This window comes from Trypanosoma rangeli (genome assembly GCF_003719475.1).
Source record: "Trypanosoma rangeli strain AM80 chromosome Unknown Tra_15.4_contig_00196, whole genome shotgun sequence".
Taxonomy (NCBI): domain Eukaryota; phylum Euglenozoa; class Kinetoplastea; order Trypanosomatida; family Trypanosomatidae; genus Trypanosoma; species Trypanosoma rangeli.
In genome coordinates, this window is record NW_021705931.1 from 3,041 (window position 1) to 25,041 (window position 22,001).

The 22,001-nt window shown below is 52.4% G+C and overlaps 13 protein-coding genes across 13 annotated transcripts, besides 17 other annotated features; all 13 read right to left on the reverse strand.

Moving 5' to 3' along the window:
• Window positions 1-169: 169 nt before the first annotated feature.
• Window positions 170-194: a microsatellite.
• Window positions 195-257: 63 nt separating this feature from the next.
• On the reverse strand, window positions 258-1,235 carry TraAM80_05775 (DHHC-type zinc finger family protein; the record flags this gene model as incomplete). The annotated part of the gene is made up of 1 exon (XM_029382642.1): window positions 258-1,235. The coding sequence occupies one exon, from the start codon at window positions 1,233-1,235 to the stop codon at window positions 258-260; it is 978 nt and encodes a 325-aa protein (XP_029237653.1).
• A 97-nt stretch (window positions 1,236-1,332) lies between these two features.
• Window positions 1,333-1,354: a microsatellite.
• A 191-nt stretch (window positions 1,355-1,545) lies between these two features.
• TraAM80_05776 (uncharacterized protein) lies at window positions 1,546-1,902 on the reverse strand (the record flags this gene model as incomplete). The annotated part of the gene is made up of 1 exon (XM_029382643.1): window positions 1,546-1,902. One exon carries the CDS (start codon window positions 1,900-1,902, stop codon window positions 1,546-1,548), a length of 357 nt encoding a protein of 118 aa, XP_029237654.1.
• A 321-nt stretch (window positions 1,903-2,223) lies between these two features.
• Window positions 2,224-2,249: a microsatellite.
• Window positions 2,250-2,599: 350 nt separating this feature from the next.
• Window positions 2,600-2,640: a microsatellite.
• Window positions 2,641-2,764: 124 nt separating this feature from the next.
• On the reverse strand, window positions 2,765-3,313 carry TraAM80_05777 (uncharacterized protein; the record flags this gene model as incomplete). Its single annotated transcript, XM_029382644.1, has 1 exon — window positions 2,765-3,313. One exon carries the CDS (start codon window positions 3,311-3,313, stop codon window positions 2,765-2,767), a length of 549 nt encoding a protein of 182 aa, XP_029237655.1.
• A 48-nt stretch (window positions 3,314-3,361) lies between these two features.
• Window positions 3,362-3,390: a microsatellite.
• Window positions 3,391-3,517: 127 nt separating this feature from the next.
• Window positions 3,518-3,550: a microsatellite.
• A 101-nt stretch (window positions 3,551-3,651) lies between these two features.
• Window positions 3,652-3,683: a microsatellite.
• Window positions 3,684-3,730: 47 nt separating this feature from the next.
• On the reverse strand, window positions 3,731-5,890 carry TraAM80_05778 (NADPH cytochrome P450 reductase B; the record flags this gene model as incomplete). The annotated part of the gene is made up of 1 exon (XM_029382645.1): window positions 3,731-5,890. One exon carries the CDS (start codon window positions 5,888-5,890, stop codon window positions 3,731-3,733), a length of 2,160 nt encoding a protein of 719 aa, XP_029237656.1.
• Window positions 5,891-5,899: 9 nt separating this feature from the next.
• Window positions 5,900-5,929: a microsatellite.
• Window positions 5,930-6,246: 317 nt separating this feature from the next.
• Window positions 6,247-7,515, reverse strand: TraAM80_05779 (putative RNA binding protein; the record flags this gene model as incomplete). Its single annotated transcript, XM_029382646.1, has 1 exon — window positions 6,247-7,515. The coding sequence occupies one exon, from the start codon at window positions 7,513-7,515 to the stop codon at window positions 6,247-6,249; it is 1,269 nt and encodes a 422-aa protein (XP_029237657.1).
• Window positions 7,516-7,614: 99 nt separating this feature from the next.
• Window positions 7,615-7,653: a sequence feature (A-rich).
• A 332-nt stretch (window positions 7,654-7,985) lies between these two features.
• TraAM80_05780 (uncharacterized protein) lies at window positions 7,986-9,479 on the reverse strand (the record flags this gene model as incomplete). Its single annotated transcript, XM_029382647.1, has 1 exon — window positions 7,986-9,479. The coding sequence occupies one exon, from the start codon at window positions 9,477-9,479 to the stop codon at window positions 7,986-7,988; it is 1,494 nt and encodes a 497-aa protein (XP_029237658.1).
• A 23-nt stretch (window positions 9,480-9,502) lies between these two features.
• Window positions 9,503-9,531: a microsatellite.
• A 136-nt stretch (window positions 9,532-9,667) lies between these two features.
• Window positions 9,668-9,688: a microsatellite.
• Window positions 9,689-9,819: 131 nt separating this feature from the next.
• Window positions 9,820-10,119, reverse strand: TraAM80_05781 (uncharacterized protein; the record flags this gene model as incomplete). Its single annotated transcript, XM_029382648.1, has 1 exon — window positions 9,820-10,119. The coding sequence occupies one exon, from the start codon at window positions 10,117-10,119 to the stop codon at window positions 9,820-9,822; it is 300 nt and encodes a 99-aa protein (XP_029237659.1).
• A 153-nt stretch (window positions 10,120-10,272) lies between these two features.
• Window positions 10,273-10,299: a microsatellite.
• Window positions 10,300-10,521: 222 nt separating this feature from the next.
• On the reverse strand, window positions 10,522-12,543 carry TraAM80_05782 (uncharacterized protein; the record flags this gene model as incomplete). The annotated part of the gene is made up of 1 exon (XM_029382649.1): window positions 10,522-12,543. The coding sequence occupies one exon, from the start codon at window positions 12,541-12,543 to the stop codon at window positions 10,522-10,524; it is 2,022 nt and encodes a 673-aa protein (XP_029237660.1).
• A 324-nt stretch (window positions 12,544-12,867) lies between these two features.
• TraAM80_05783 (Low complexity protein) lies at window positions 12,868-13,734 on the reverse strand (the record flags this gene model as incomplete). Its single annotated transcript, XM_029382650.1, has 1 exon — window positions 12,868-13,734. The coding sequence occupies one exon, from the start codon at window positions 13,732-13,734 to the stop codon at window positions 12,868-12,870; it is 867 nt and encodes a 288-aa protein (XP_029237661.1).
• A 355-nt stretch (window positions 13,735-14,089) lies between these two features.
• Window positions 14,090-15,388, reverse strand: TraAM80_05784 (RING finger protein 32; the record flags this gene model as incomplete). The annotated part of the gene is made up of 1 exon (XM_029382651.1): window positions 14,090-15,388. One exon carries the CDS (start codon window positions 15,386-15,388, stop codon window positions 14,090-14,092), a length of 1,299 nt encoding a protein of 432 aa, XP_029237662.1.
• Window positions 15,389-15,423: 35 nt separating this feature from the next.
• Window positions 15,424-15,452: a microsatellite.
• A 276-nt stretch (window positions 15,453-15,728) lies between these two features.
• TraAM80_05785 (uncharacterized protein) lies at window positions 15,729-16,034 on the reverse strand (the record flags this gene model as incomplete). The annotated part of the gene is made up of 1 exon (XM_029382652.1): window positions 15,729-16,034. The coding sequence occupies one exon, from the start codon at window positions 16,032-16,034 to the stop codon at window positions 15,729-15,731; it is 306 nt and encodes a 101-aa protein (XP_029237663.1).
• Window positions 16,035-16,197: 163 nt separating this feature from the next.
• Window positions 16,198-16,242: a microsatellite.
• Window positions 16,243-16,380: 138 nt separating this feature from the next.
• TraAM80_05786 (uncharacterized protein) lies at window positions 16,381-17,817 on the reverse strand (the record flags this gene model as incomplete). The annotated part of the gene is made up of 1 exon (XM_029382653.1): window positions 16,381-17,817. The coding sequence occupies one exon, from the start codon at window positions 17,815-17,817 to the stop codon at window positions 16,381-16,383; it is 1,437 nt and encodes a 478-aa protein (XP_029237664.1).
• A 381-nt stretch (window positions 17,818-18,198) lies between these two features.
• On the reverse strand, window positions 18,199-21,546 carry TraAM80_05787 (uncharacterized protein; the record flags this gene model as incomplete). Its single annotated transcript, XM_029382654.1, has 1 exon — window positions 18,199-21,546. The coding sequence occupies one exon, from the start codon at window positions 21,544-21,546 to the stop codon at window positions 18,199-18,201; it is 3,348 nt and encodes a 1,115-aa protein (XP_029237665.1).
• Window positions 21,547-21,601: 55 nt separating this feature from the next.
• Window positions 21,602-21,619: a microsatellite.
• Window positions 21,620-21,759: 140 nt separating this feature from the next.
• Window positions 21,760-21,788: a microsatellite.
• Window positions 21,789-21,825: 37 nt separating this feature from the next.
• Window positions 21,826-21,856: a microsatellite.
• Window positions 21,857-22,001: the final 145 nt, after the last annotated feature.

A 22,001-nucleotide genomic window follows, 5' to 3' on the forward strand; every position in this document is an offset into this window, starting at 1 on the left:
GGAGGGGAAGAGGGGGGGGGGGGGCGTGCTTAAAAAAGTCACCGAAAGCCAGCAAAGCTATATTAGAAAAGTTCTACCAGCCTGGTTGTCCATTGCGTGCGTACTCTTTTTGTGCCCAAGGCCTTCCGCCCTCTCGTTGTGGAGACCCCAGCTCCTCACACGCTCGTACGTGTGTGTGTGCGTGTGTGTGTGTGCGGTGGGGGGGGGGGGGGTGAGAGCGACGCAGCACGGACGAGGCCTTCTTCCGCCCGTTCATTCTATACGTAAAGGTTTGCGTTTTCCGCCGTAATACGGCTCTTTCCGAGAGGACCAAAATAACGGCCAAAAAAGTTGCGCCAGCACCCTTGATGGTAATCATGGTTAACCTCACAAAACCCAAGGGAGAAGCGGGCGGCTTCTTTCTGCGTGGAGTTCATGCAGCCAAGATAAATGTAGTAAAATGCAAACGGTATCACAGTGCAGCTACCCACGCCAGAGGCGATCATTGACAGGACGGCGGCTCCTAGCTCCCAGCGCCCCTGTCCAGCAGCCCAGTCGCAATTGCAGGTACTAAGAACAACGAGAGTGCGAATACCAATGTAGAGGGTGAGAAAGGCCGTGAAAACAAAAAATCCCCCAAAGAACCGAAAGGTTCGTTTGGCGACGCAGCTCCCCACCACCCCGCAGTGATGATCGAATTCCTCCACACAATAGTCGCAAAACTGGCAGTGGGTGCTTCGCGGGGGGCGCAGAATGTGACAGGTAGGGCAAACTTTGCAAAGCACCTCCTTTCCATTCACAATGACGGTCTCAGGCTGCCGGGTCGGATCGGGGGGGAGCGGCAGCAAGATACCAGGGTCCACCGCCACAGACATAACTAAGCAGGCGATGGCGGCTGCAGTGAGGACAGAAACAACGACGTACGAGTAAACTTCCCCACGTGGGACGACACCAAACATAAAGACAGCGACTCCCGCCAGCAGGATCACAATGATGCAGATACTATTAACCCCATCACGAGAAAGAACACAGCAGCAAATCAATCGCGAGCGCCCAATGACACGTTTCGCCCCATTTGCACGAAACAGCTGGGGTGGTTGCTGTTGTTGCTGGTGCTGGTGCCCCGACATAAACGGAAAATACACTTCACCTGAGGTCTTTTGGCAGTCACCCTCTTGCTTATGTGGCTGCTGGCGAAAATACGCCTCGTGCGCGGTCGAAAGGTTGCCATCGTGCTCCACCAAACTGGATGCCATAGGCAGACTCACTGCTTCCTCTTCACGCTGTGCAAATGCACAGGGAAAAAAAGGAAATGGAGAAAACAAATGGATAAAGAAGATTGCTACGCAAGTATTGTTTGTTTGTTTGTTTGTTTTTACTTTTTCCAAGTTTGTTTCAGGAAGAGAGACAAATGAGCTCCCCCCGCCCGCCTCAACGCAACCGCACTTTTAACGGTACAAAGGAGTGCTCAGGAATTCGTCATGCGTATTCCCTCTTTCCCTTCATTTTGTTGTTGCGGGGGGAAGGTGGGGGTTTCGTTCTGCCTCGACCCAAAAGGGTAAAGAGTCAGTTTACTTTTCCCGCCCTTCGCCCCGCCTCCAATTCCTCCTCAAGCGCGTCGACATCAAACCCTAGCCCCCGCATCTCCTCCAGATACCGTGCCGTTGAATCCTCTTCAAGTCGCCCCCGTTTACGCAGCTCTTCCTGTTGAAGCTGCTGCCGTCGCCGCCGCATCGCGTAGGCAAAGGCAGCCATACCAATGCCACAGACAACGAAGGCACGTGCCCCTCGCCATGCCACGCGCCGCAAAATGGTTGTATTCTCTTCAAAAGTTTTGGCACCAATCTTTTCTGCAATTCGCATATTCTGCATCGTGCGTTCATCTAACGTCGGTGGCTGCTCCTTGTCATTGCCAACTGCCATCCCTCCCTCCTTATTTTGAGCTGTCCAACTTTAAGAAATCAACGGGGGAAGTAGCTCCATCCCTCTATGCATCCATACCACGTATGCGGCACGGCGTGAGACACACACAACCACTCGCTGCACAAGACTCTCTCTCTACACGTGTACCATGGGGTACGCATACACACAAAATGGTTGGCTGGAAATACAAGGTGTCTGCCTGTAAATACAAAAGCGGCGGTAAGTCGTGCAGCAGTGAACAAAAACAACAAAGAAAGGACAGCCCAAAGAAAAAAAAATAACAAGACCACATCAGTACGCCTCATTAGTGATGGCCTGGTCCACACACACACACACACACACACACATACATGCAAACAGACTTGGCGGTAGAACTCTAATCAGTGATCCTCCGCAACGTGTCCCACTTTGCTTTCTTTATTTTCATTTACTTCAGACGTCCAAATTGAGTCACTTTTTTTTTTTTTGCTTCTGTGCCCTACTGTGCTGACCCCTTCAGCAGAAGGACTGCACCTCGTTATCTGCTTCTAATCTACGAATGGGAAATTTTTTTTCGGAACAAAAACGAAACTCTACGAAAGTCGAAAAGCGTATTTACACAACCGTGGCTGAACGACCCGCATCGCAACCTATCCCCTTCCACTTTGCTTCGTCCCGCCCAACGCGCATTACTCGGGTGGAAACCCGCAACACACCGAACAAGAAAAAAAAGGCATCACTAAACAAAACAAAACAAAAAAGGACCCATCTCCCACCAGAGAAAACAAACAAGCAAAGTATAGCAACAAGCGCGGGCTACCAACAAAAGCCTCTCAAATACCAACCTCATTGGCTACCACTCCCAGCCGCGCAACTCCCGCCATCAAGCTTCCGCTGGCCGCAATTTCTGCAAACGTGTGCCGCTAATGCCTCTACAGAGGAGGTGCTGCTCAGCCGCGTCGTCATTCCCAAGTCTCGGTCGTCGACCGTTGGCGGCGCGTGCCGGACTGCTCTGGCAGCTTTTTATGCTGCTGAGGCTTGGCGCACGGAAGGCCGAGAGGCTTCCCCCGGGGGCGGGAGCGGAGGAGTTGCTGTTGCGTCGGAACGGAGACGTTCGCCGTGTGGAGGGGCTCGTTGTCCGCAATGGCACCGCCTGCTCCCCCTGTGCGACGGCGCAGGACGCCGGTCTGGCCGGGGAGGGACGGCGGTGCGGCGTTGCGGCGCGCCTGTCCGCCAAGGACTCCATTTTTTTCCCTAAAATCGTCACCACGGCTTGGAGGTTGCGGCAGTCGGCTTCTCTATCGGCCAACTCCTGCGCCATCCGCGAGAGCCGCTCCTCGAAGGTCTCCCTCTGCCGGCGAAGTTCCGCCTCAAAAATTATCTTTTGCCGAAGAAGCTCGGCGCGAAAGGCGTCAATCTCATCAACACTCATAACTGCCTCAAATGCCTGCAATTAATTCAGCTCCCCGTGCTTTTCACCTTTATTTTTCTTTCTTTCTTTTTTTTTTTAATTGATCCTTCTCCCCACTTGGCCCCGGGCGTGGCTGACGGAAAATAATAATAAAAAAGGGTAACAAACCGAAAGGAGTAAAATAGATCAACAGGCCCAAACAAAAAAAAACACACACACAAGAAAGTGTGTGTGTGTGTGTGTGTGTGTGTGTGTGTGAGTGAAAAACCCAATCGAGCTCCTTACCCTCTTCATGTGTGGTCCCTTTTAATGCAGCGACGAGGGGCATGAGACAACTCCTCCCCCACAGTGTTCCCCCTTTGTTGTTGTTGTTGTTGTTGTTGTCGTTGTTTCTTTCCATTTAAAATTGCCTGTCAAAGCAACTGAATGCGTACATGCTCAGTACACGTCCTTCATGTACCTACGTTCCTGCTCCATTTTTTCCAAAAACTCTGCTGCTGCACGCCGCGTCATGCCAGTGCCCTGCAGGAGCTTCACCAAGGCTTGGTCCACGCTTTGTGCCACGTGGGCGGCATCGCCTGAGAGGTAAACGAGACAGCCGTCCTTCGCCGTCAAGGTGAGCAGTTGCGCGAGGTACTCCTTGTGCTTCTCAATAAGATGGGTCACGTGATACTTTTCGGGTTGATCGCGACTAAACGCCAAATCAAGCAGATGAACTAACGAGGGTGGGGGCACGTCAGCGGCACGAATTTTTCCCTCACCATGGAGGCACCAGCGCTCCAGCTCCAGCTTCACAAAATACTCCGTCGCACGTCTCTGCGCCCCAAAGAAAAGAATCATCGGCCCACATGCAACGGACGGCTGCTTCTTCAGTAAGGCCTCTCGCCGGTAACAGAACCCCACCATGGGCGCAATGCCGGTGCCAACACCAATCATCAGTATTGGCCGCCCGCCGCATTTTACAGGAAGGTGAAATGTAGACTTGCGGATAAACGCCGTAATCTTTTCCCCGACAGCGATGCGTTCGAGGTAGCGCGAGTTCAATCCATCAGGAATGACACGGACAAACGCCTCCACTGTGGTGGGATGTGTCAGCATGTCTGACGCAATCGAATAAAAGCGTGGCTGCATCCGTGGCATAAGCTCCAAAAGGTGTCCAAGCGGTATACAGCAGCAACTGGGAAACATTTTCAAATAATCCAGCACAGTACGGTAATGAGGGGAGAATGAGGAGGCGGATGTGGATGCAAAAGTAAGGGATGGCGTTGGCAATGATGCCGGGATGTTTTGTGCTCCATCCTCGCCATTTGCCCTTACGCCTCGATGCAATAATTCCATGAGGCGAGACTTCTCTTCCGAGTCCGAACAATAGCTCGCTAAAACTCGCAGCAGCGATTTACGAGGCCTGCTACACAAGTCGAAGTAGCGCTCAAACACGGTCCCTAAGGCAACACGTGCAGGAAACGAGTTTTTTAATGAAGCCCGCGCGCGTACGTTGGCATCCGTGCAAAGCTCTACTGGTTTTACCCAGTCTTCCTCTGTGATTTTTAGTAGTCGTCGATACGCCTCCACCACATCAGGTGGATTAATGGGGTAGATACCAAGATGGTCTCCGGCCTGATAACTCGTTGTGTACCCCTCTATATTCACAACCAAGTGCAGGATGTAAGAGCCATCCTCACGCCGCTTGCTACGTGACGTCTTGGCCTCCACCTTAAATTGAGCTGGGTACTGCATGGATGGCTCCAAAAGAGATAGTGGAGACGGATAGGGCAAGGCACTGAAGGGCTTATCAGGCGTAAACCGAAATACTAACTGCGGCTCGGGCGGAACGTTCGAGCCGGCTGTCAGTGTCACTCCGCATTGCTCTTCCAACGCCTCCATGAGAGCTTCTTCCCATGCATCAAAGACGTCGTCCTGGAGCGGATTACGTGCATCCCCAAAGCCAGCAGGCAAAATTTCCGTTCCACCACCCGTCTTCAGGAGCTGCCTCACCTGCACTCCTCCTCGACAGTAGTACTTGTAGGAACTGTCGCCCAGGGCAAATACAGCGTACATTAAACCCTCAAAAGGTTTTGTGCCGCTCCTAGATGCCTCTTCCAAGACCGATTGCATTTCAGAGTAGAGACAAATAAAATTCGCCGGAAGTTCACCCTCTCCCGTGGTTGAGACTACAAAAACAAGAATGGGTGATCCCCCCTTCGCACCCGACGTGAAAAGGCGTTGTTGGTGGTAGGGCTGCAACTTGCACTGGTCGAGGTAACCCCAAGAGGAGGGGTCTACACGTGCAGCCGCGACACTGCGGTCCTTCAGGTCCGCCACAAGGCTTTTGGCGTAACCCTCGGCGTTACCAGACGTACTGCCGTAGAGCACCAATACTTTTGCGTCTTCGTCAGGCTGTTCCCCGGGCAGTTCATCCTGCTTTCCCAGAACTGCCGCATACCTGGCAGCAAAAGTGGCATCCTGAAAGTCGGCACAATGGCGTGACTTCCACATACGTGAAACCAAAACCACGCCAGAGATGCCGACGACAACACCTGTCAAAGTAACCCACCTGCACCACATCTCCCTTGCAGCTAAATCCCCAACAAAGCCCATTCTCGAAAGGAGGAGAGGAAGAGAGAGAGAGAGTGAGAGGAAAAAAAAAAAGAGGAAACCAAAACAAAATTATTACTTTTGCCTGTGCCCCCTCTCTCACAAATAACGAGCAAGGCGCACATTGCCTCTGATTTGTTTTGGTTGGTTTGTTGTAGTGTTGTTCGTTTATATTAACGAGACAGAAAGAGAAAGAGATATGTGGTCCATCTCATTTTCCTTCTCTTCTTGGTTTCCCGCCTATTGCCTGTATATCTGCACTAATACACCCTTACGCGGGGTTTTACACGATTAGTTCTCACTACCCCTTTTTCTTTTTCCTCCTCCCAGGCGAGAGCGAGACGCTCAGATGAATGCCGCTATTTCTCCGGGTTGCGCATTTTTCGCTTCACCGGGGCTCGCGGTCCTGAGGGTGGGCGGCTTCGTTTGCCCTCTACTAACGGCCGCAGGTCCTTCGGTATTTTCTTGCGCGGGTTTGTCACGACGCCCATCCACGCAAACTCTCCCTCTGCGTTGGCCTGTCGCTTCGTCCCTTTTTCCTCCGTACGCACCCTTTTGTTTTTCCCCCCGTCGCTGTGGCCACGGTTGGCTGTTACCTGCTCCTCCTTCTTCCGCTTCTCCCGCCGGCTTGCCTTCGTCGCAGTCACGGCTTTCGACTTCTGCACGTGGACAATTCGAACCTCCCGACCGTTCAACAGAGTGCCACGGACGGCAATGGCTCGCGACACGGAGGCAGGCGTATGAAACTCAACGTAGCCAAACCCCTTGCAGCTGCCTGTGTCACGATCCCGGATCAGGCGAACACGTCTTACACCTCCCACCCCCTTCTCCTGAAAGAAATTCCACACCATTTCCTCATTGGTGTCATAGGCAATATTGCCTATGAATACAGACGTCTCCGGCGCGTAGGCCCGGCTCTCGGCGTCCATTGCAGTAACCACAATGTGACGTCCATCCACGATTATGCCATTCTGTTCCAACGCCTTCGTCACTGACGCTGCATCCTTAAATAGGACATACGCCACCGCACTGTACTGGTCACCCTTCTTGATCTCTCCACGTAGCACACGTATGGCGCGGCCCACGCTCTTCTGACGCCTGTCCTTGCTAAAACCTTCCTCTTCCCCGCGCTCCACAGCCTGTGCCCGAACTCGGACGCATTCAATTGCCCCACAATTCTTAAAAACCTTTTCTATTGTCCGCCGTTTAACGTCATTCACAAGATTCCCAACAAACACTGTGCGGCCATCCTCCTCCTTGTTTTCATGGAGTGCATGACGTAAATGCTTTTTGAACGATTTCCTTTGTTTTACTGCGGCAACGCCCTCCTTGACATCCTCGGTGAGTAGCACCGTCTTGAAGACATCGTTATCCGTATCTCTTTCCTTCGAGCCATCAGGTTTTTGTGTGCCCTTTTTGCCTGTGCCCATTTCCTGCAAACGAAGACGTTGCTTCTCCTTACGAGTAGCTTTTTTCACCTGAGGTGCCAAGACAAAAATATCAAAGGCTGCCTTATTTGCCGGTTCAAACGAAACGGAAGTTGCGTTGGGGGCGCCGCTTGCATGCGTCACCCCCGCCGCCGTCGAGGACGGGGCGGATAATCCAAACAACTCCGCCGTCAGCGACATCGCACCCTTGACCTCGAATTTTTCCCCACGTTTTGTGTTTTCACAACAGCTCAACAAGACAGACAAGGATAAAGAAGGTAAGCAAGGCGAAGGGGATGTAAAATCAATAATAATTAAGAAAACAAAAAGAAAAAAAAACGGAGGGGTGAGAGCCAGCGAGGATGAGAGAGGACCAAGGTGCTGTGGCGTCTATCAAGACAGCACGTTGAGCAGCACGCTGCTAAAGTAGTGGGACATATCGCGTAATGAGATTGACGCAATGGACACCTGCATGCGTGGTAACGTCACTCCCCCCCCCCCCCCAGCTTCACAACAACTAAGGAAAAAAGAAAAACAACAATAATAATAAAAGTGCAGCCGAAAGACGTGGCAGCCATAACAGATCCGAGACCCAACTAAAGAGAAAGTAAATCCATTTATACCCTACGGCATAAAGTAAAAGATAAAGAGAGATAAACTCAGGCTCTTTCCTACGCTTCGTTCCTAGCCACTTTGTACGTATTTTCCAGACGGGCACGCAGGCTCTCAAGCACCTCGCTTGCACTGCTGCAATGATGCTCATCCTTCGATTGCCGCTCCGGCCCTGCTGCGGGTGCCGAGTCCCCGTAGCAGTGAGGCTGCGCAGTGACCGGGGAGGACGATGCCTCCTGATGGTTCTGTGTTTCTCCCACCGAGGGTACTGCCATGAAATTCAGAATCGTCTCATCTTGTAGCAGCGTATGCAGAGCGGCGCGCGGCTCCCTGGAAATCATGACTGTATCCACGACCCGGGCAAGAACACTGTTGGTGTGCGACAATGTATGTAATCCCATGTCCAGTTGCCGCTGAAGGCCGTCAGCCCTTTCACTGAGTGTTTGCAGTCGTTGCTCCAACGCTTCTACCACGCGCGCCTCACGGCGCACAAGTCGAAAGGCGTAGAGACGAGAAAAGTACCGTCGCGCCAGCGCAGCAAGGCTGGTGTGATGTAAATGTGGAATGAGGCGGAGAGTACGATACCGTTCACGCCGATGTTGAATAATAGCGTGCCACGTCCTAAAGTGGGAGCGGACCAGGTTGCGGCATGTCTTCACTCGCAACGCATCTAACTTCTTTAAACGCATGACGAAGAGTTGGCGCCAGCGATGGGCGTCAAGCCACTTCTGAATATAGCGCTCTGCCAGGAGTCTAGCTGCTTTTTGCTCCAAAAGGAGTGCCGCAGTTGCCCGGTTCTTTGCATTCCTAGTGGCCTCTGAAAATTGCACCCAGGCACGCAGGTAGCGTCGCGCAATTGAACGGCAGGTGAGATGAAGCATCATTTCGGCGGCGTTGTGGGAGGAGATCCGCCAATGTACGCGCGTTTGCAACTTGGACGCCGCCAACTGAGTCCACTGGCACCAATACCTGCGCATCAAGCGCCGCTCCTGAGCCGCGATAAGTCCTGTGAAGTGGCGCCGCCGAGCCAACTGCCTCATCCGGAATGAAAGATAGCGGAACCACCGCCGCATGTATCGTTGCCACACGTTCTTCTTCGTCTGCACTAATAGCGAATAGCTGGCGACTCGTCTCGTTCGGTGCTGAAGCCACTGGTTGTAGAACGTGGCCGTAAAGTTCTTCGCCGTCACCTCCCTGAGCCGCGCGGCGAGCTCAAGCTTCCTTGCTCGCTCAATCCGCCCCAGCCGACACTCCACATTAGCCACGGCATCCGCCATGGTTGGCATGGGCGGTTGAGCGTGGTGGTGGATGGGGCGCACATGCAGCTGCACATCCTCGGAGAGCCTACTTAACACCTCCTCGTGCTGCTTCAAACTACACTCTCCACGGCAAATCCCCTCCTCCGCGTTGCGGCGCAGAGCCGCCAACTCATCCTGCTGAGAGCGTATCAGTCGCATCATGTCAACGAGGATGCCGGCAAGTGGCGCCCCGTCAATCTGAAGCTCTAACGACGGAGTGCCACCGCTCCCCGATAGGATGCGGTCAGCACTCATCCTCCGCCCAAGTATTGTAGGGAATATATATATATATATATATATATATATAAGAAATAAAATAAACAAAACCCCTACAACCACTACTGGCAGATGAAACGATGTGAAAAAAGAAAACAGAACTATGCACACACACACATTACACACACTCTTCACAGCATCAGCGCTGCTCCTTCGCTTCTCCTCAAGTTTGTTTGTTTGTTTTTTGTCCCTCCGTTTCCTTTTGATTCTTCACAAACAACAAAAACACCGTAAACTGGCGGCAGAACAATGGCAATAACAAAAAAAATCCGCATCAGGACGTGCTAGCGGTGTCCGGTGTTCCACGTGGGGACGACCATTAACGGACAAACACACGGGCTGACAAAAGACAATGAAAACCCCGAGTGCAGGCTGAAGTGTCCAGCTCGACCAAACTACCCTCCCTCAATCTCCCTGTACCGTTTACAGTGCGACACCATGATGAGCACCCTAAGCAAACGACCAAGCATGCTGCTGTCAGACTCATAAGAGGAATCATCTGACAGCTTTGCACCGGCTTCCAAGTGAAGGAGTGAGCCACAGTTCCTACAAGAGGGGTCACAATCGACATCGCAGCAAGTGCCACAACGCAGCAATCACGGAAAACGTTAACAATCATGCATGAGTGAAGTAACCCTGGGGACAAGTCCGTCTGACAGAGCCGTACGTTTTGCTTTGTCACGCCCTTGGGCCAGGCAGAAGCCAACACGGATGCACGGAGTTCTGCCGATGTACTGTTTGGACTGTCCAGCGGGGGTTTTGTACTCCAGCCAAAAAAAAAAGAAAAAAAAGAAAAAAAGAGCGACAGTAACGTGTCTCTGCTATCGACTGAAAATCAGGCCCTGTTCTCTGGTACTGCCCAGCGAGAGAAAATCATCCTGCTGCAGCCGGACAAACATCAAATACAAACAAAAACAAGTAATAATAATAATACCATAAACCGATAAGGAAAGGCGACAGCATCTCCATCCACTTTCATCTCCGAAGGCAAAGCTCTGCCCTTGTTTTATTATTGGTTTTATCATGTTTCACTATTCAATATATACTGTCTTCTTGCACGATAATAGGCATCTCGAAGTTCATAAAAAGAAAGCAACGCCCCCGATCCTTCTTCACGGTACTGGGGAGGAGAAAGAGGGTGTGGAGGTGGAGGAATAGAAGCAGAAGCAGACGTAGAAGGCGGTGTATTTGAAAAAAAAGGAAACAGATTCAGCCGAGGAGGGGCAAAGACTGTGCTGCTGCCCAAGTGAACAGGATCACTGTGGGTCACTTCCAAGCTGTCACCCACCCGCATTTGGTTCAGCTTCTTGGCAAAATACTGCGACAAACCACGTGCGAGAGAGGCGTCATAAACAGGGAGCGGACGCCGCTGCCACAATAAAGTAGGAGGCGGTGCTGCGTCCTCTCCTATGGCCTCATCTAGTTCACTGCCCTGGCTACGGATACCTACACTGGAAAGGTGCTGCTCCGTGTCACCCTCACCCGCCTCAGCTGCACCCTTACAGCTGCCGCAACGTTGTGCATCGGAAGGAGCAGCAATAAAGGTGCCTGCTACCTGAGCATCCGCCGACAAGGATGATGATACAGCAACAGACGCCAGTGCTTCGAGGCCATCCACCACTGATACATCCTCCTCCTTGATGGGAGTTCCCTCCCTTACCAACTTTTTCACGATGCCTACAAGTTTCTCATGGTGGCGTGTGCATTCATGAATGGCGTTAATAGGCACCTGATGTTGCTGCCCAATGGCGGTGTGGTAGTAGTCAAGCTCATTGCCCACCATGTCCACCGCCGTGGTATTAACCTCTCCATCCTGCTGCGAAATCCGCGCGCAACTCTCAACTGATGAGGCTCTCAGGTCTCGCCTCGATGACAGCTTACTCCCCTGAACTGTCTCATCCACTGTTACTTCAGCCGTCATCGGCTCATGTGCTTCTAAAGTGAGCGCCCGTGTTTCGTCTTTCTCCTTGATGTTTTCACCGTTTTTCTCCTTCACTTCCACAACTTTGTGTTCCTCATCGGGTCCACAAAATATATGGAAAAAATCCGGTGTGCTGCACACCTCCCCATCCGGCCCCGCGTCAGTGGAAAGATGATATCGCGATAAGGGCACTGCCGAGGAGGGAAAATGCGCCTCCACCACGTGCATTGAAGACGTTGCTGCCTCCGACAGTGCGTGGCGCGAATGAGATGCACTCTGCTGACTCTCCAGGTTGAAGGACTGGGATGGCACAATGTGTTCTTCACTCCCTGCAGTGGTGGATATTCCCAAAATCGTATCCAACTGTTGTGCATTACGTAGAAGAGACTCTCCCCGACGCGGTGCTTGTACTTGGCTTTCCGCTTCTTCTGATTGATTACCAGCCAACTCCAACGTCTCTGTTATGGCAAAAGATGGAAGCCGCGACTTCCACTGCACTCCAAAGCTGCTCCGTTGAGAATGCGACCAGCGTATAGCAGAGGCCTCGAAGCGCTCTGGAGGCACGCCGTCTCTGAGAGGCTGTTGCTGTATTGGGCCCGAAACCGGCTCCGTAGTGTCATTTCCATTCACCAGCTTGCTTTCAAGTGATTTGGTGCGTGGCGGATACGCCTCACGTGCCGCCCAGAGACCTGATGTGACGCTCGCAATCGAAGGCGAGGGTGGCACCGTCTGCGGCATAAACGAGGCTTTACGACTAATGTCATATTTTGAAACCTCTCTACAGTCGCTAGGCGCATCAGTTTGCGACACACCAGTATTAGTGTCTGACCGGTACGGCTGAACCACCTCAATGTGCCTGGACTGCTGCTTGTCACTATCGAGAACGCAGTAGGCAGCAGCTGTTTGTGTACTGCAGGACATTACGGGATTCACCCACACTGGACGCGGCGCCGACTTCTTTGTTCGTCTGCCAACACCACCTCTGGAAGAGGTCGTCGCTTCCACCGCTGGGCAGTTACCGGGGGGCCTGACTGAGTCCACTCGTTCAATGGAAACCACGTTGCCGCACCTGTCGCGGACAACATGGAGCGAGATGACTATCGGTGCCGCCGTGGCCCACATGGCCTCTCCCCCCTCCCTAAAGTCCACGAGGGGGCTACGACAGGGGAAGAGCGATGCAGAAGGGAAAAAAAGAAAGAAACACACACACACACATCGGGAATAACATGTTGGCTGCGGCGTGGAGGATACACACGCACACATAAATTTTTTTTTAAAAAAAAACAAGAGCAAAAAAAAACAATTGCCTTCACTGCCCTCTGTTAGGCCTTTTAGTTCTCGACTCGTCCTTATTCACTCACGCACTCGAAAAGGAAGAAAAAAAAAAAAAAGGGGGGGGGGGACATACACCGCAGGAAACGCCCTTCACCCCACGCAATTTTCCTCTTACTCCTCCTCAATAACGGGCAAACAGTCATGCCGTTCTTTTATTCGCTTCTTGAATTTTTCATGGGCCTCTTGCCAAACCCGCTGGAATTGTTCTCCCCGCAGGGCCTCTGTGCTACTCCTGTCGGCGAGTGTCCGGGTGTCAACGGTCGTCTGATCCGTCACAAAACATCGGTTCCACCACAGCGACATTCCCACCGCCACGGGCTCCTTGACGAGCTGCACCACCATGAGTCGCAGAGACCTGCTAGGAAGCGAGTGCAGCTGCCAACACCCTTCCACGACGTCGCTGTCAAGCTTCACAGGATACCTAAAGACGTATCGGCGTTCAGCCTCAACACCCCGCGTACTAAATGTTAAGACACACACAGAGCTGCCGTCCGGCTGTTCCTCGGAGCACAAACGAAAGTTCACTATGTCCTTCGCCTTCGTACTCATTGAGGGAAGTATGAAACTCACTGAGGCTGTGTCCCGCGTCTGTGACCAGAGGTGTGACTGCCCCTCACGTCCGCCGTTGCGCGTCAGGTTATAGTACATCATCGCATCCTCCTCAGCCTCGTCGTCGTCCTTAACTTCCTTCGGGGCGCTTTGCTGCAAAGACAGTTCCCCACCCGACGCAGGATTCGTGATCGCTGTGACGGCAGTTGCAGTGTTATGGGCAACAGCTGCAACACTTCCGTCTACAAATGGGGAGGCCGTTGCTAGTGGAGGTGGCGTCTCCATGTGAACCCCATTCGGGCCAACTGTGACACGTGACGGGTACTGCAGCCGCGTAACGCACGGCCTCCCTCCCTTCACTTCATCCTCCCCGTCGGATTCATCGCTGTCGCAGAACTTATCCCACTTTGAGTAGTCCACACCCGACATGGTGTTACTCCTTCGCTATGCCTGTCACACCGTCATGAATCAACAAGAAAAAGAAATGAGAACATCGATGGACCGAAGAAGCTATCAAAGGGCGTGTGTGCATGTGAATGTGTGCACATTGCTGCAGTCATCCATGTGCACGCCACAAGAAGACAGCCTCATCAAACCAAAAAAAAAAAAAAGGCGCGTGTGCGGCAACACTAAAAACAATAACCACGGAAAATATATATATCACCAAATAAAAGAAAAACAACACATTCGGTGTACAAACTACCGTACATTGCCTCAGAGGCGCACGCAATACAGAAAGCAGGAAAAAGCAACGCCAAAACGCGTCTTTGTATGTTGGAGACGACTAATAATCCATCTTCACATAGGCCGAACGGCAAAGTGGACAACGAGGAATGAGTGCGGCATCACTGTGCTCCACCGCCCTCATCTCCGTGTAGCGCTCAAACACCGAGAGGCATGTATCGTGGAAGCAGTGCCCACAACTCAATAAAAGACCATAACGCGACCCCTCCGGGACCTTTACTGGTGACTGACCACATCCTTCACAAGTGTTGCCGACTGTACTCAGCGGATTTGCTTGCCGAGAACGACGTGCTACAGATCTGGTTGGATGCGCCTGAGTCGACATCGGGGGGGCTTTTATAGTGACGCAACTGCTACGCTTCCCCGTCAATTGCGGTGGCCCTTTCTTTCTACTTTCTGAGGCACGTCGCTGGGCCATGCGGGCATCGTATTCTTTTCGAAAAGCCGCAACAACATCTTCCCCCGTGACGTCCTTTTGAACGTCGTGGGCATGCGGGTTACGCTCAATGACGCCGAAACAGATGGGGCAATCCAAAACACCTCCCGCCTCCGCCCGCTCACGAAGCTCATTCCACTCTTCTCTTGTTGTGTACTGCGCAAGCGCGCGCTGTAGGCGAAGCTCGATGTTGTCTAGCATGTTGGCACGCTCCCGTTCACGACTCTCAGCGTACGCGGCATACGCGTCAGACAACCGCGCAAGACGCTCCCGGGCATACTCGCCAGAAAACTTGCTGTCACTCTCCAGTCGCAGTTTCACGTACGCCTTTCGTGCCAAAACGCGTCGAAAAAAGGCTTGAATCTTTACTATTGCAGCCCGCTGTGCCATTGCCTTACCCGCGTAGAAAATGCGCTTATGGTAATGGCTGCTTCGGCAAACAGGGCAGCAAAGCGGCATCGCATCCCACTTGCCACGTGACATCCTCGCAAGCTTCTCAAAGCGGCGAAAGCATTGCTCATGAAAGACGTGTGAGCAGCGTAGCAGCACCTGCCCCTGCTCCATTGTGGCGTAAAAAGGTTCCTGACAGATGCAACAAGCATTGGCTCCAAGCGGCATCGCAGCATTGCGGCGCAATGCAGTTCCCTCAATTGTCGTCCACTCCTCTTCGGTAGGGGCAGGCGGCGGCAGTGGAACCAGCCCCATTTTCTGTGCCAGCGTCTGCCGGCCGCCAGGGAGTGGCGGCGGCACCTCCTCTAATGTTGGAAGCACACTATTCAGCATCGCCCCACGCGAAAAGTGTTGCTGCAGCGCAACTGCGCTCCATATTTGGACCTTCTCCTTGCGTTTCCCCATGCGAGGCTTAACGCTAATGGAAGGAAGTCTAGAGCTTCCGGCCGGCATCTGTATGCTTCGGTAAACAACAGGAAAATAATGATAATAAAAGTCACAAACAAATCAAATCAAAAAAAAAAAGACAGGCAGGCAGGCAAAAAGGAATAAAACCCACCCGCATCCACCCGCACGCACGCACACAGAGATATTGGCAGACCCCAAGTTCCCACTCGAGAGAAGATGGTGAAGGATCCTCCTTCAAGCGAGTTGACATACACGAGCGACCAGGTGAGCGACCGAAGCTCAAACAACTAAATCAGACGCCCAGTGATAGACAAATCTTTCACAATTCAACTGGGGGCGGTGCAGTGGGAGAGAGCGTGTATGCCCCACCGCGCCCCACCTTCACTCAACCAAACAGAAGGGCAAAGATGATAACCACCGTGTTAACAAGAATCAACGGCAACCGTAATAGCATACGTACACTACTCAGCACGGAGGCGAGATGCGCCTTGAAAGGAGAGATCGGCCGCCCACGCGCAAAGGCATCCCCGGCGCCAAATGACTGAGGCACATACCCCGCCTCACCGCCCTGCTCTGTCATTGGCATCGTGGCAAGACCATACTTCGCAAGGAATCGCCGCTCTGACAAGATGGCCATGGCGTTGAGACAAAGAAGCAGTGCCTGCGCAATGTTGGCAAGAGAAAATCCCATGTTATCTAACTTCCTCGTAGACCCTGGCAGAACGCACGCCAACGGACGGAAAGCAAATAATAGCAATAAGGAAAAGGAAAGCGGGACATGTGCACCCATCGGATTTTGGTGCCAGAGAAGCCCTAAGAGAAGTGAGAAATTTCACAGGAACACAAGCGAGAGCAACACAGCAGAAACAAAACTAAAACCACAAAAAAAAACAAAAAAACAGGCAGCGGCGGCTCCAAAAACCAATAAATCAGAGCAAATTCTAACCGCCCATGCATCACCTGCATTCTCAACAGAAGAATACCGTGAACGATTCAAACAGGCAACTTGTAAGCACTCCTTCCTCTGCAGCTCCAGTTTATTCCTCAGTCTTTATCTCGGGACTGAAGGTAGGCGCCTTCTCGTCCCCCGACACCTCCTCTGTTGTGTTGCCGCCGCCCCCACAAACCAAGATATGGATGTCATCGGTGGGTTGAAGAATGTATCCGGATTCCAGGCGGACCATGCCTCCAAGCGTCCATTGTTTTCCAACAACGCGAACGCCGTTACGCCCATAGTTCATGAGCCAAAGTGAATGTCCCTCCGTACCATTTTCCAGATTCCCATCGGCCTCATGCTTCACCGCAGCGCATGCCTCGCCAGAATTCCATGCAGTCTCTGCTGAGAGGACCGCTAGCGAAAAATGATGGGGTGAGATAAATTCAGGGTGGTTTGTATAGGTGGAGAGTCCGACATGAACGTTTGTCACAGTACCATGTGCGGCACTTGTGACACCAGCGTTGCGCCCAAAGTGCATGAAGCGTCCTCGCAACGGAATCACTTCAGAGGCTGTGGTGCTGGAAGAAGTCAGCCGCAATTCCCAGCAACTAGCTGAAACCTCCTCTACAGCCGAGGGTTTCCATCCAAGATCCTTCTCAGGATCCAGCATGGCAGCAGGAAGCTTGATAGGGTCTACATAGGGAGCTGTTTCATTGATGAAGCCAGGTGTAAACTGTTCTGTCTGTATTCCACGTGACTGCAAAGTTCTCCATGGACGGCGATAAAGGGCACTCAGTGTCTCAATAAGCTCGATCCGTTTTTCCACATTTTGTTCTGCAGCAGCGACAAAGACTCCAGGTTTCAGATCAATACTTGTGCTCCATGGATCATCCGAGGGCTGCTGCGCACCAATATCAAGCTCTTCTGTTGCCTCTTCGCGTGGTCGTACGCGACTGCGACGCCATTCAGGCGTGGGTTCCCGCTGCACGGCTGTCAAAGTCCGATTGTTGACTTCAATCAGTGTTCGCCAAGCGAGAACGTTAATAAAATGGTTTGACATGAGAGCCTTCGCCTCAGTATCGTTCAGTTGCGCACGGTCTTTGAGTTTCATCAGTTCTTCTATGATGGATCCAGAGGAAAACCTCCCTCGCTGCAACATCTCCGCCGAGAGACCAGCTACCTGAAGGCGATCTGCAGCCAACAGTGCGGCCAGCGTCGTCATGGGTGCAGGAGACACAGGAGCTGTGGCCGATCCCGTGCCATCTGCATCCCCCACTTGGGAACCCCCCATCTCCTCGTTCGGTCCCACTGGAAACAAATGAAACAGCTCCGCTATGTTAAGGGATGACGCCTCCACGTCGACCGCATCTGACACCGCATCACCAACAGAAAAGGGTGCTGTGCCTTCCGGAACCTTGGGAAGTAACTCCGGGTAGAGATACATGGGTGGCTCATAGCTGGTAGATCGCTGCAGCACCAGCTCACAATCGCCCACTAACGGTGTCAGCGATTCCGTCCCACACTGTGTCCCCTCCATCCTACCGGTTGTTTCGCCTGGTTTCTCTGGTGCGTATGTTTATTTTATTTCCTCCTTTTAAAGTTATTCCTTCTGTGCTGTCCTCTTCTCGCACCCCCTGCCCCCGGCTCTTTGCACAGCGATGGAATGAGGCAATCAAAGAGGAGATGACGTGAGAAGCAAGAGTGCCAATAAGAAAAAAAAAACACACATACTGAAAGGGAAAAAGCAAAAAAGACGGTAAAGCAGCCACGAAACGAGCTATTCAAACATAAAAAAAAAAGGCGTCACTTGATGTAAGAATCCACGCTGTGATTGGGCGCCTGCAGATTATTTTCCGACTATATATGGTTTTGTTTGTTTGTTTTTCGTGTTTTCCAAGGTTTAGCACCGCAGCCCTCCCTACCACGGGTCCCCTGCAAGCTCATTTTGAGCGGTCACCATATTTGCAAAGGGATTGAAGTTCAGCGGAGCAGAAGGCCGTACAACCCCTGAGGACGACGTTGCTTCCGTCCGCCGCGCCCCCATGTCACTTCCATGCACGCGCCCCTCAAAAGAACCATCTGAAAACAGATGTCTCTCCGTATCTGGTGCGGCTGCCACAGGCCCATGCATCTCACTTAAAGTTTCTATTGGTTGCCCAAACGGCTCTGTGGCCAACTGAAACTGACCCCGCGGCGGCTGCCCTTCGTCATGTTCTTGAGAGGAATGTAGTGAAGACGATGATGACTTTTGAAGGTTATTTGGACCTGCCGCTTGGAAATAATTGTGCTGGTATACCTCTGACCCCGCCCGCTTCGCTGAAAAGAGCGAGGACGGGGCGGATGGTGGGGGTAGTGGAGGCGGCGACGGTGACGGGCACCTCGCTCTCAGTTCCACATGACTCGCAGGAGTTTTCTCCCCATCCAGTTCGGCGACGAGAACAAGCAGGCGGTCTCGCTCTTCCATCACTTTTTGAAGCTCACAACGAAGCTCCAAAACTTCGGTGGTGTTCGTTGGTTTCGCGCGGGCCTCGCGCAGCTGTTCCTCCAGCATGTTCAGTGATTGTGCCAGGAGCTGGTGTTCTTCCTCCTCGGCACTAAGAGCCTCCTCCAAGAGTCTAATGTTTTCCCGCAAACTAGTCACCTCCTCCAGATACCGACTCTCACGTTCCGTCTCCAAAACTTGTGCGTCAGTGTTTGCATGCAACTGCTCCCGCACAAGTTGCAGTTCACGCTGCAACGCGTCATTCGTTTCGACCAACTCCTTTACCCTGGACTCGTACGCATTGCGCAGGCTGTTTCGGACCTCCTCCACGGCATTGTTTGAGGCCCCCACCTGCAGTAGCTGTTGTTGTTGTTGTCCCGGAGTTCCCAGACCCGCTGCTGTCCCAAACGCGGCACTCGGATTCGCCGTGGGTGGTGAGAGTCCCTCTGAAAAAGGGGCTACGTCACCCAAAACGAGATTGAAAGGAGCATTGATGGTGGCTGTTGCCGCCGCAGGGCCCACCGAAAGTGTGCTCTCCTGCAACGGCGCGGTCTGTATCCTACCACGCGATGGGCAAATGTCGTTGAATTCCTTGATGATGCCCAGTAGCGTATTTTTCATTTTTTCGTCGTACAAGGCGGGAGTTGGGCGCAAAAAGGCATTTTTTGGCGGCTCCGACCACATTGGGCTGGAGGCCTTCACATCAAAAAGGTAACTGTCAAAGACTGCGGGACCCCCCAGGTGGTTGAAGAAGAGCTCCAGCAATTGTCGCCTATCCAGCAAAGGCGATAACGGAACACTCTCTACACCACTTCCACTTCCGCCCATTCGCCGCCTATCTTCACCGCTTAACCGCTCCTGGTTTGCGTCTGGTGCCTCCACCGGGACAACGATGCATACTGCAGCACAGAGAGCAGCAGACCAGAAACGAACATGCACCGGGCCATCCTCTTGTCCTGCTCGCTGCAGGAGTAACTTGTAGTATGTTAGATCGCCCACGAATAACTGAACCGCCTGTTCGCAGCCAATTACCCACCGTAGCAGCACCCTGAAACAGGCACTAAGGGTGTTGAGATCCATCTCACCGTGACCACAGAGGCACGTAATGACATACTGCGCATACGCAAGAAATACACTACTCGTTGCTGAAGATTTGACAGGTTGTCGCAGCTGTGACGAAGCCACCGCCATACGTTGCTCCATCGCCAGAAGCTTCTCAACGACACCAGGCACATGCAGAAGACGATCCAATAACAAGGCGGAATAATACTTTTGGCTACTTCTAGCACATGGAATAGAGCCAAAAATGGCACTGGCCATTGCTGCACCACAGTCAGCTGGCAACACCTTCGAGGCCATGGCGGCTGGTGTCAACAAGGACAAAGAAGGAGTAAACCCTTTCAGTAGATTATGCGCAACCTCTCCTTCACAGGAAGGAACACTTAGCAAGGCGTGAAGTACGTGCGTAGCAGCAGACTGCATCACCCTATCCTCTATTCCCAACAATACATGAATAATTGCGCGGAGTGCTGACCATTCTTCTACCCGAAATGGGAATTCGCGACAGATCAAAGTTACAACTTGCAACTGCAGGAACTCTTCAATGCCTACTCTGCTATCCTGAAGAAGAACTGCCAACGTTCGTAAGGCCTCAACACGCGCTGCATCATCAACAACTACGCCTCCAAGAGCCACGGACGACAACGGGCCCAATGTACCGCTTTGAAGAAGAACCTCTTGGGCTGCAGAGCCCTCCTGGTGGGCTTCGGCCCCACGTAAAACACAGCTAAGGATGGATACCGCCCTAAAAACCACATCGCTCTGCATGTTACTCAGCGGAGTAAAATTACTTTCCACATTCTCTCCAGCATCAGCATTAGGCTTCTTGAGGGACGCAGTATGGTGTATGGCGGTTCGCACACGCTCAGGCACCGCCTCCAATAAGGTACAAACCAGACGGGCACATCCCATCTCTCGGAAGAGCTTTTGTGTTGCCTTGTTATCTCGCAACATGTTATGTACAATGGTAAGACAATCAGAGACAATCACGCCTCCATCTAATCCACCTTCCTCCTTAATGACCTGAAACAGCGTTTCAAAAGCGTTGTCAAAGGCCAGCAGTGTCTGCAGCTCGGTATCAGTTGCCGTGATGGATGTGATGAGTACCAATCCCTCATTTCGAAGGGCACCACCATGGTTGCCGTCGTTCAAAATGTCCAGGAGCACACCGATGCCATGTGAAGAAAGCAGCAGCTTGTGCACTGCGGAAGAGTCGTACTCCTGCAGCCGCTGCAGGATTTGTACGGCGTGAAATCGAGTCCAAAAACCCCCAGCTTTAACATGGTTCAAAAACAATGGAACCTCGGAAACAATTTCATGCAGAAAGGAGTCACGAATACGCCGCTTCTCCTTCTCAGAGACCGTGTACTTGGCGGAACCAACAGGGTAACTCGTTAGGTCCGTGATACCCGAAAGGAGAGCAAGAGACGACTCCACAGCTTCGTTGTCGTCAGGAAAGCTTCGCAGAATGTTGCAAAGGTAAGAAACTTCTTTGGCCGCCATAACATAAGGGAGGTCAGGAGACGCCTGTAACTCCGTCAGTGCGTCACGCCTGTCCTGAGCGACTGTGCATGATTGAACGCGAAGAATAAGCGTTCTTGTGGGAACGCGCTGTTTTGCCTCGTCTGCCTCTTCGTCTTGCTGTGGAGCAGGCGATGCGGCCCTGTCGCGCGCCACCGGATGCACCACGTTGTCACCCAGCAACGTCTTCACCAAAAAACTCATTGTAAAGCTGTGATCCCCCCCCCCTTCGTGCCGCAGCGACCCTTCTTTTCTTCTCGTGTGTGTGTGTGTGTGTTTCTTGCTTTTTCCCCTCCCCGTACACTCTCACTCCCCCTTTCCACCTGCTGCTACTGCTGCGACCAGGGCAAACTGAAGCGCACCAGTCCGTATGGCTCTATGCACCCAGAAATGCCAATGAGATACGGAAACGCAAGCAAAAAAAAAAAAAAGAAGAAAAAGAAAAAGGAACAAGTAGACAAAAGTCGCAACGTGAAGAAAACGATATATATATATATATATACATATATATATAACGGTGCATCGCACCACCGCCTGCCTGCGTGAGAAAGGTGTGCGACAAACACAGACAAGGTTTGGGTCTGTCTTAACCGCCTTAACTGACGAGAACAGCAGTCGTTAATTCCCCGACGCTACTCCTTGCGTTTCCCGCACTTCGC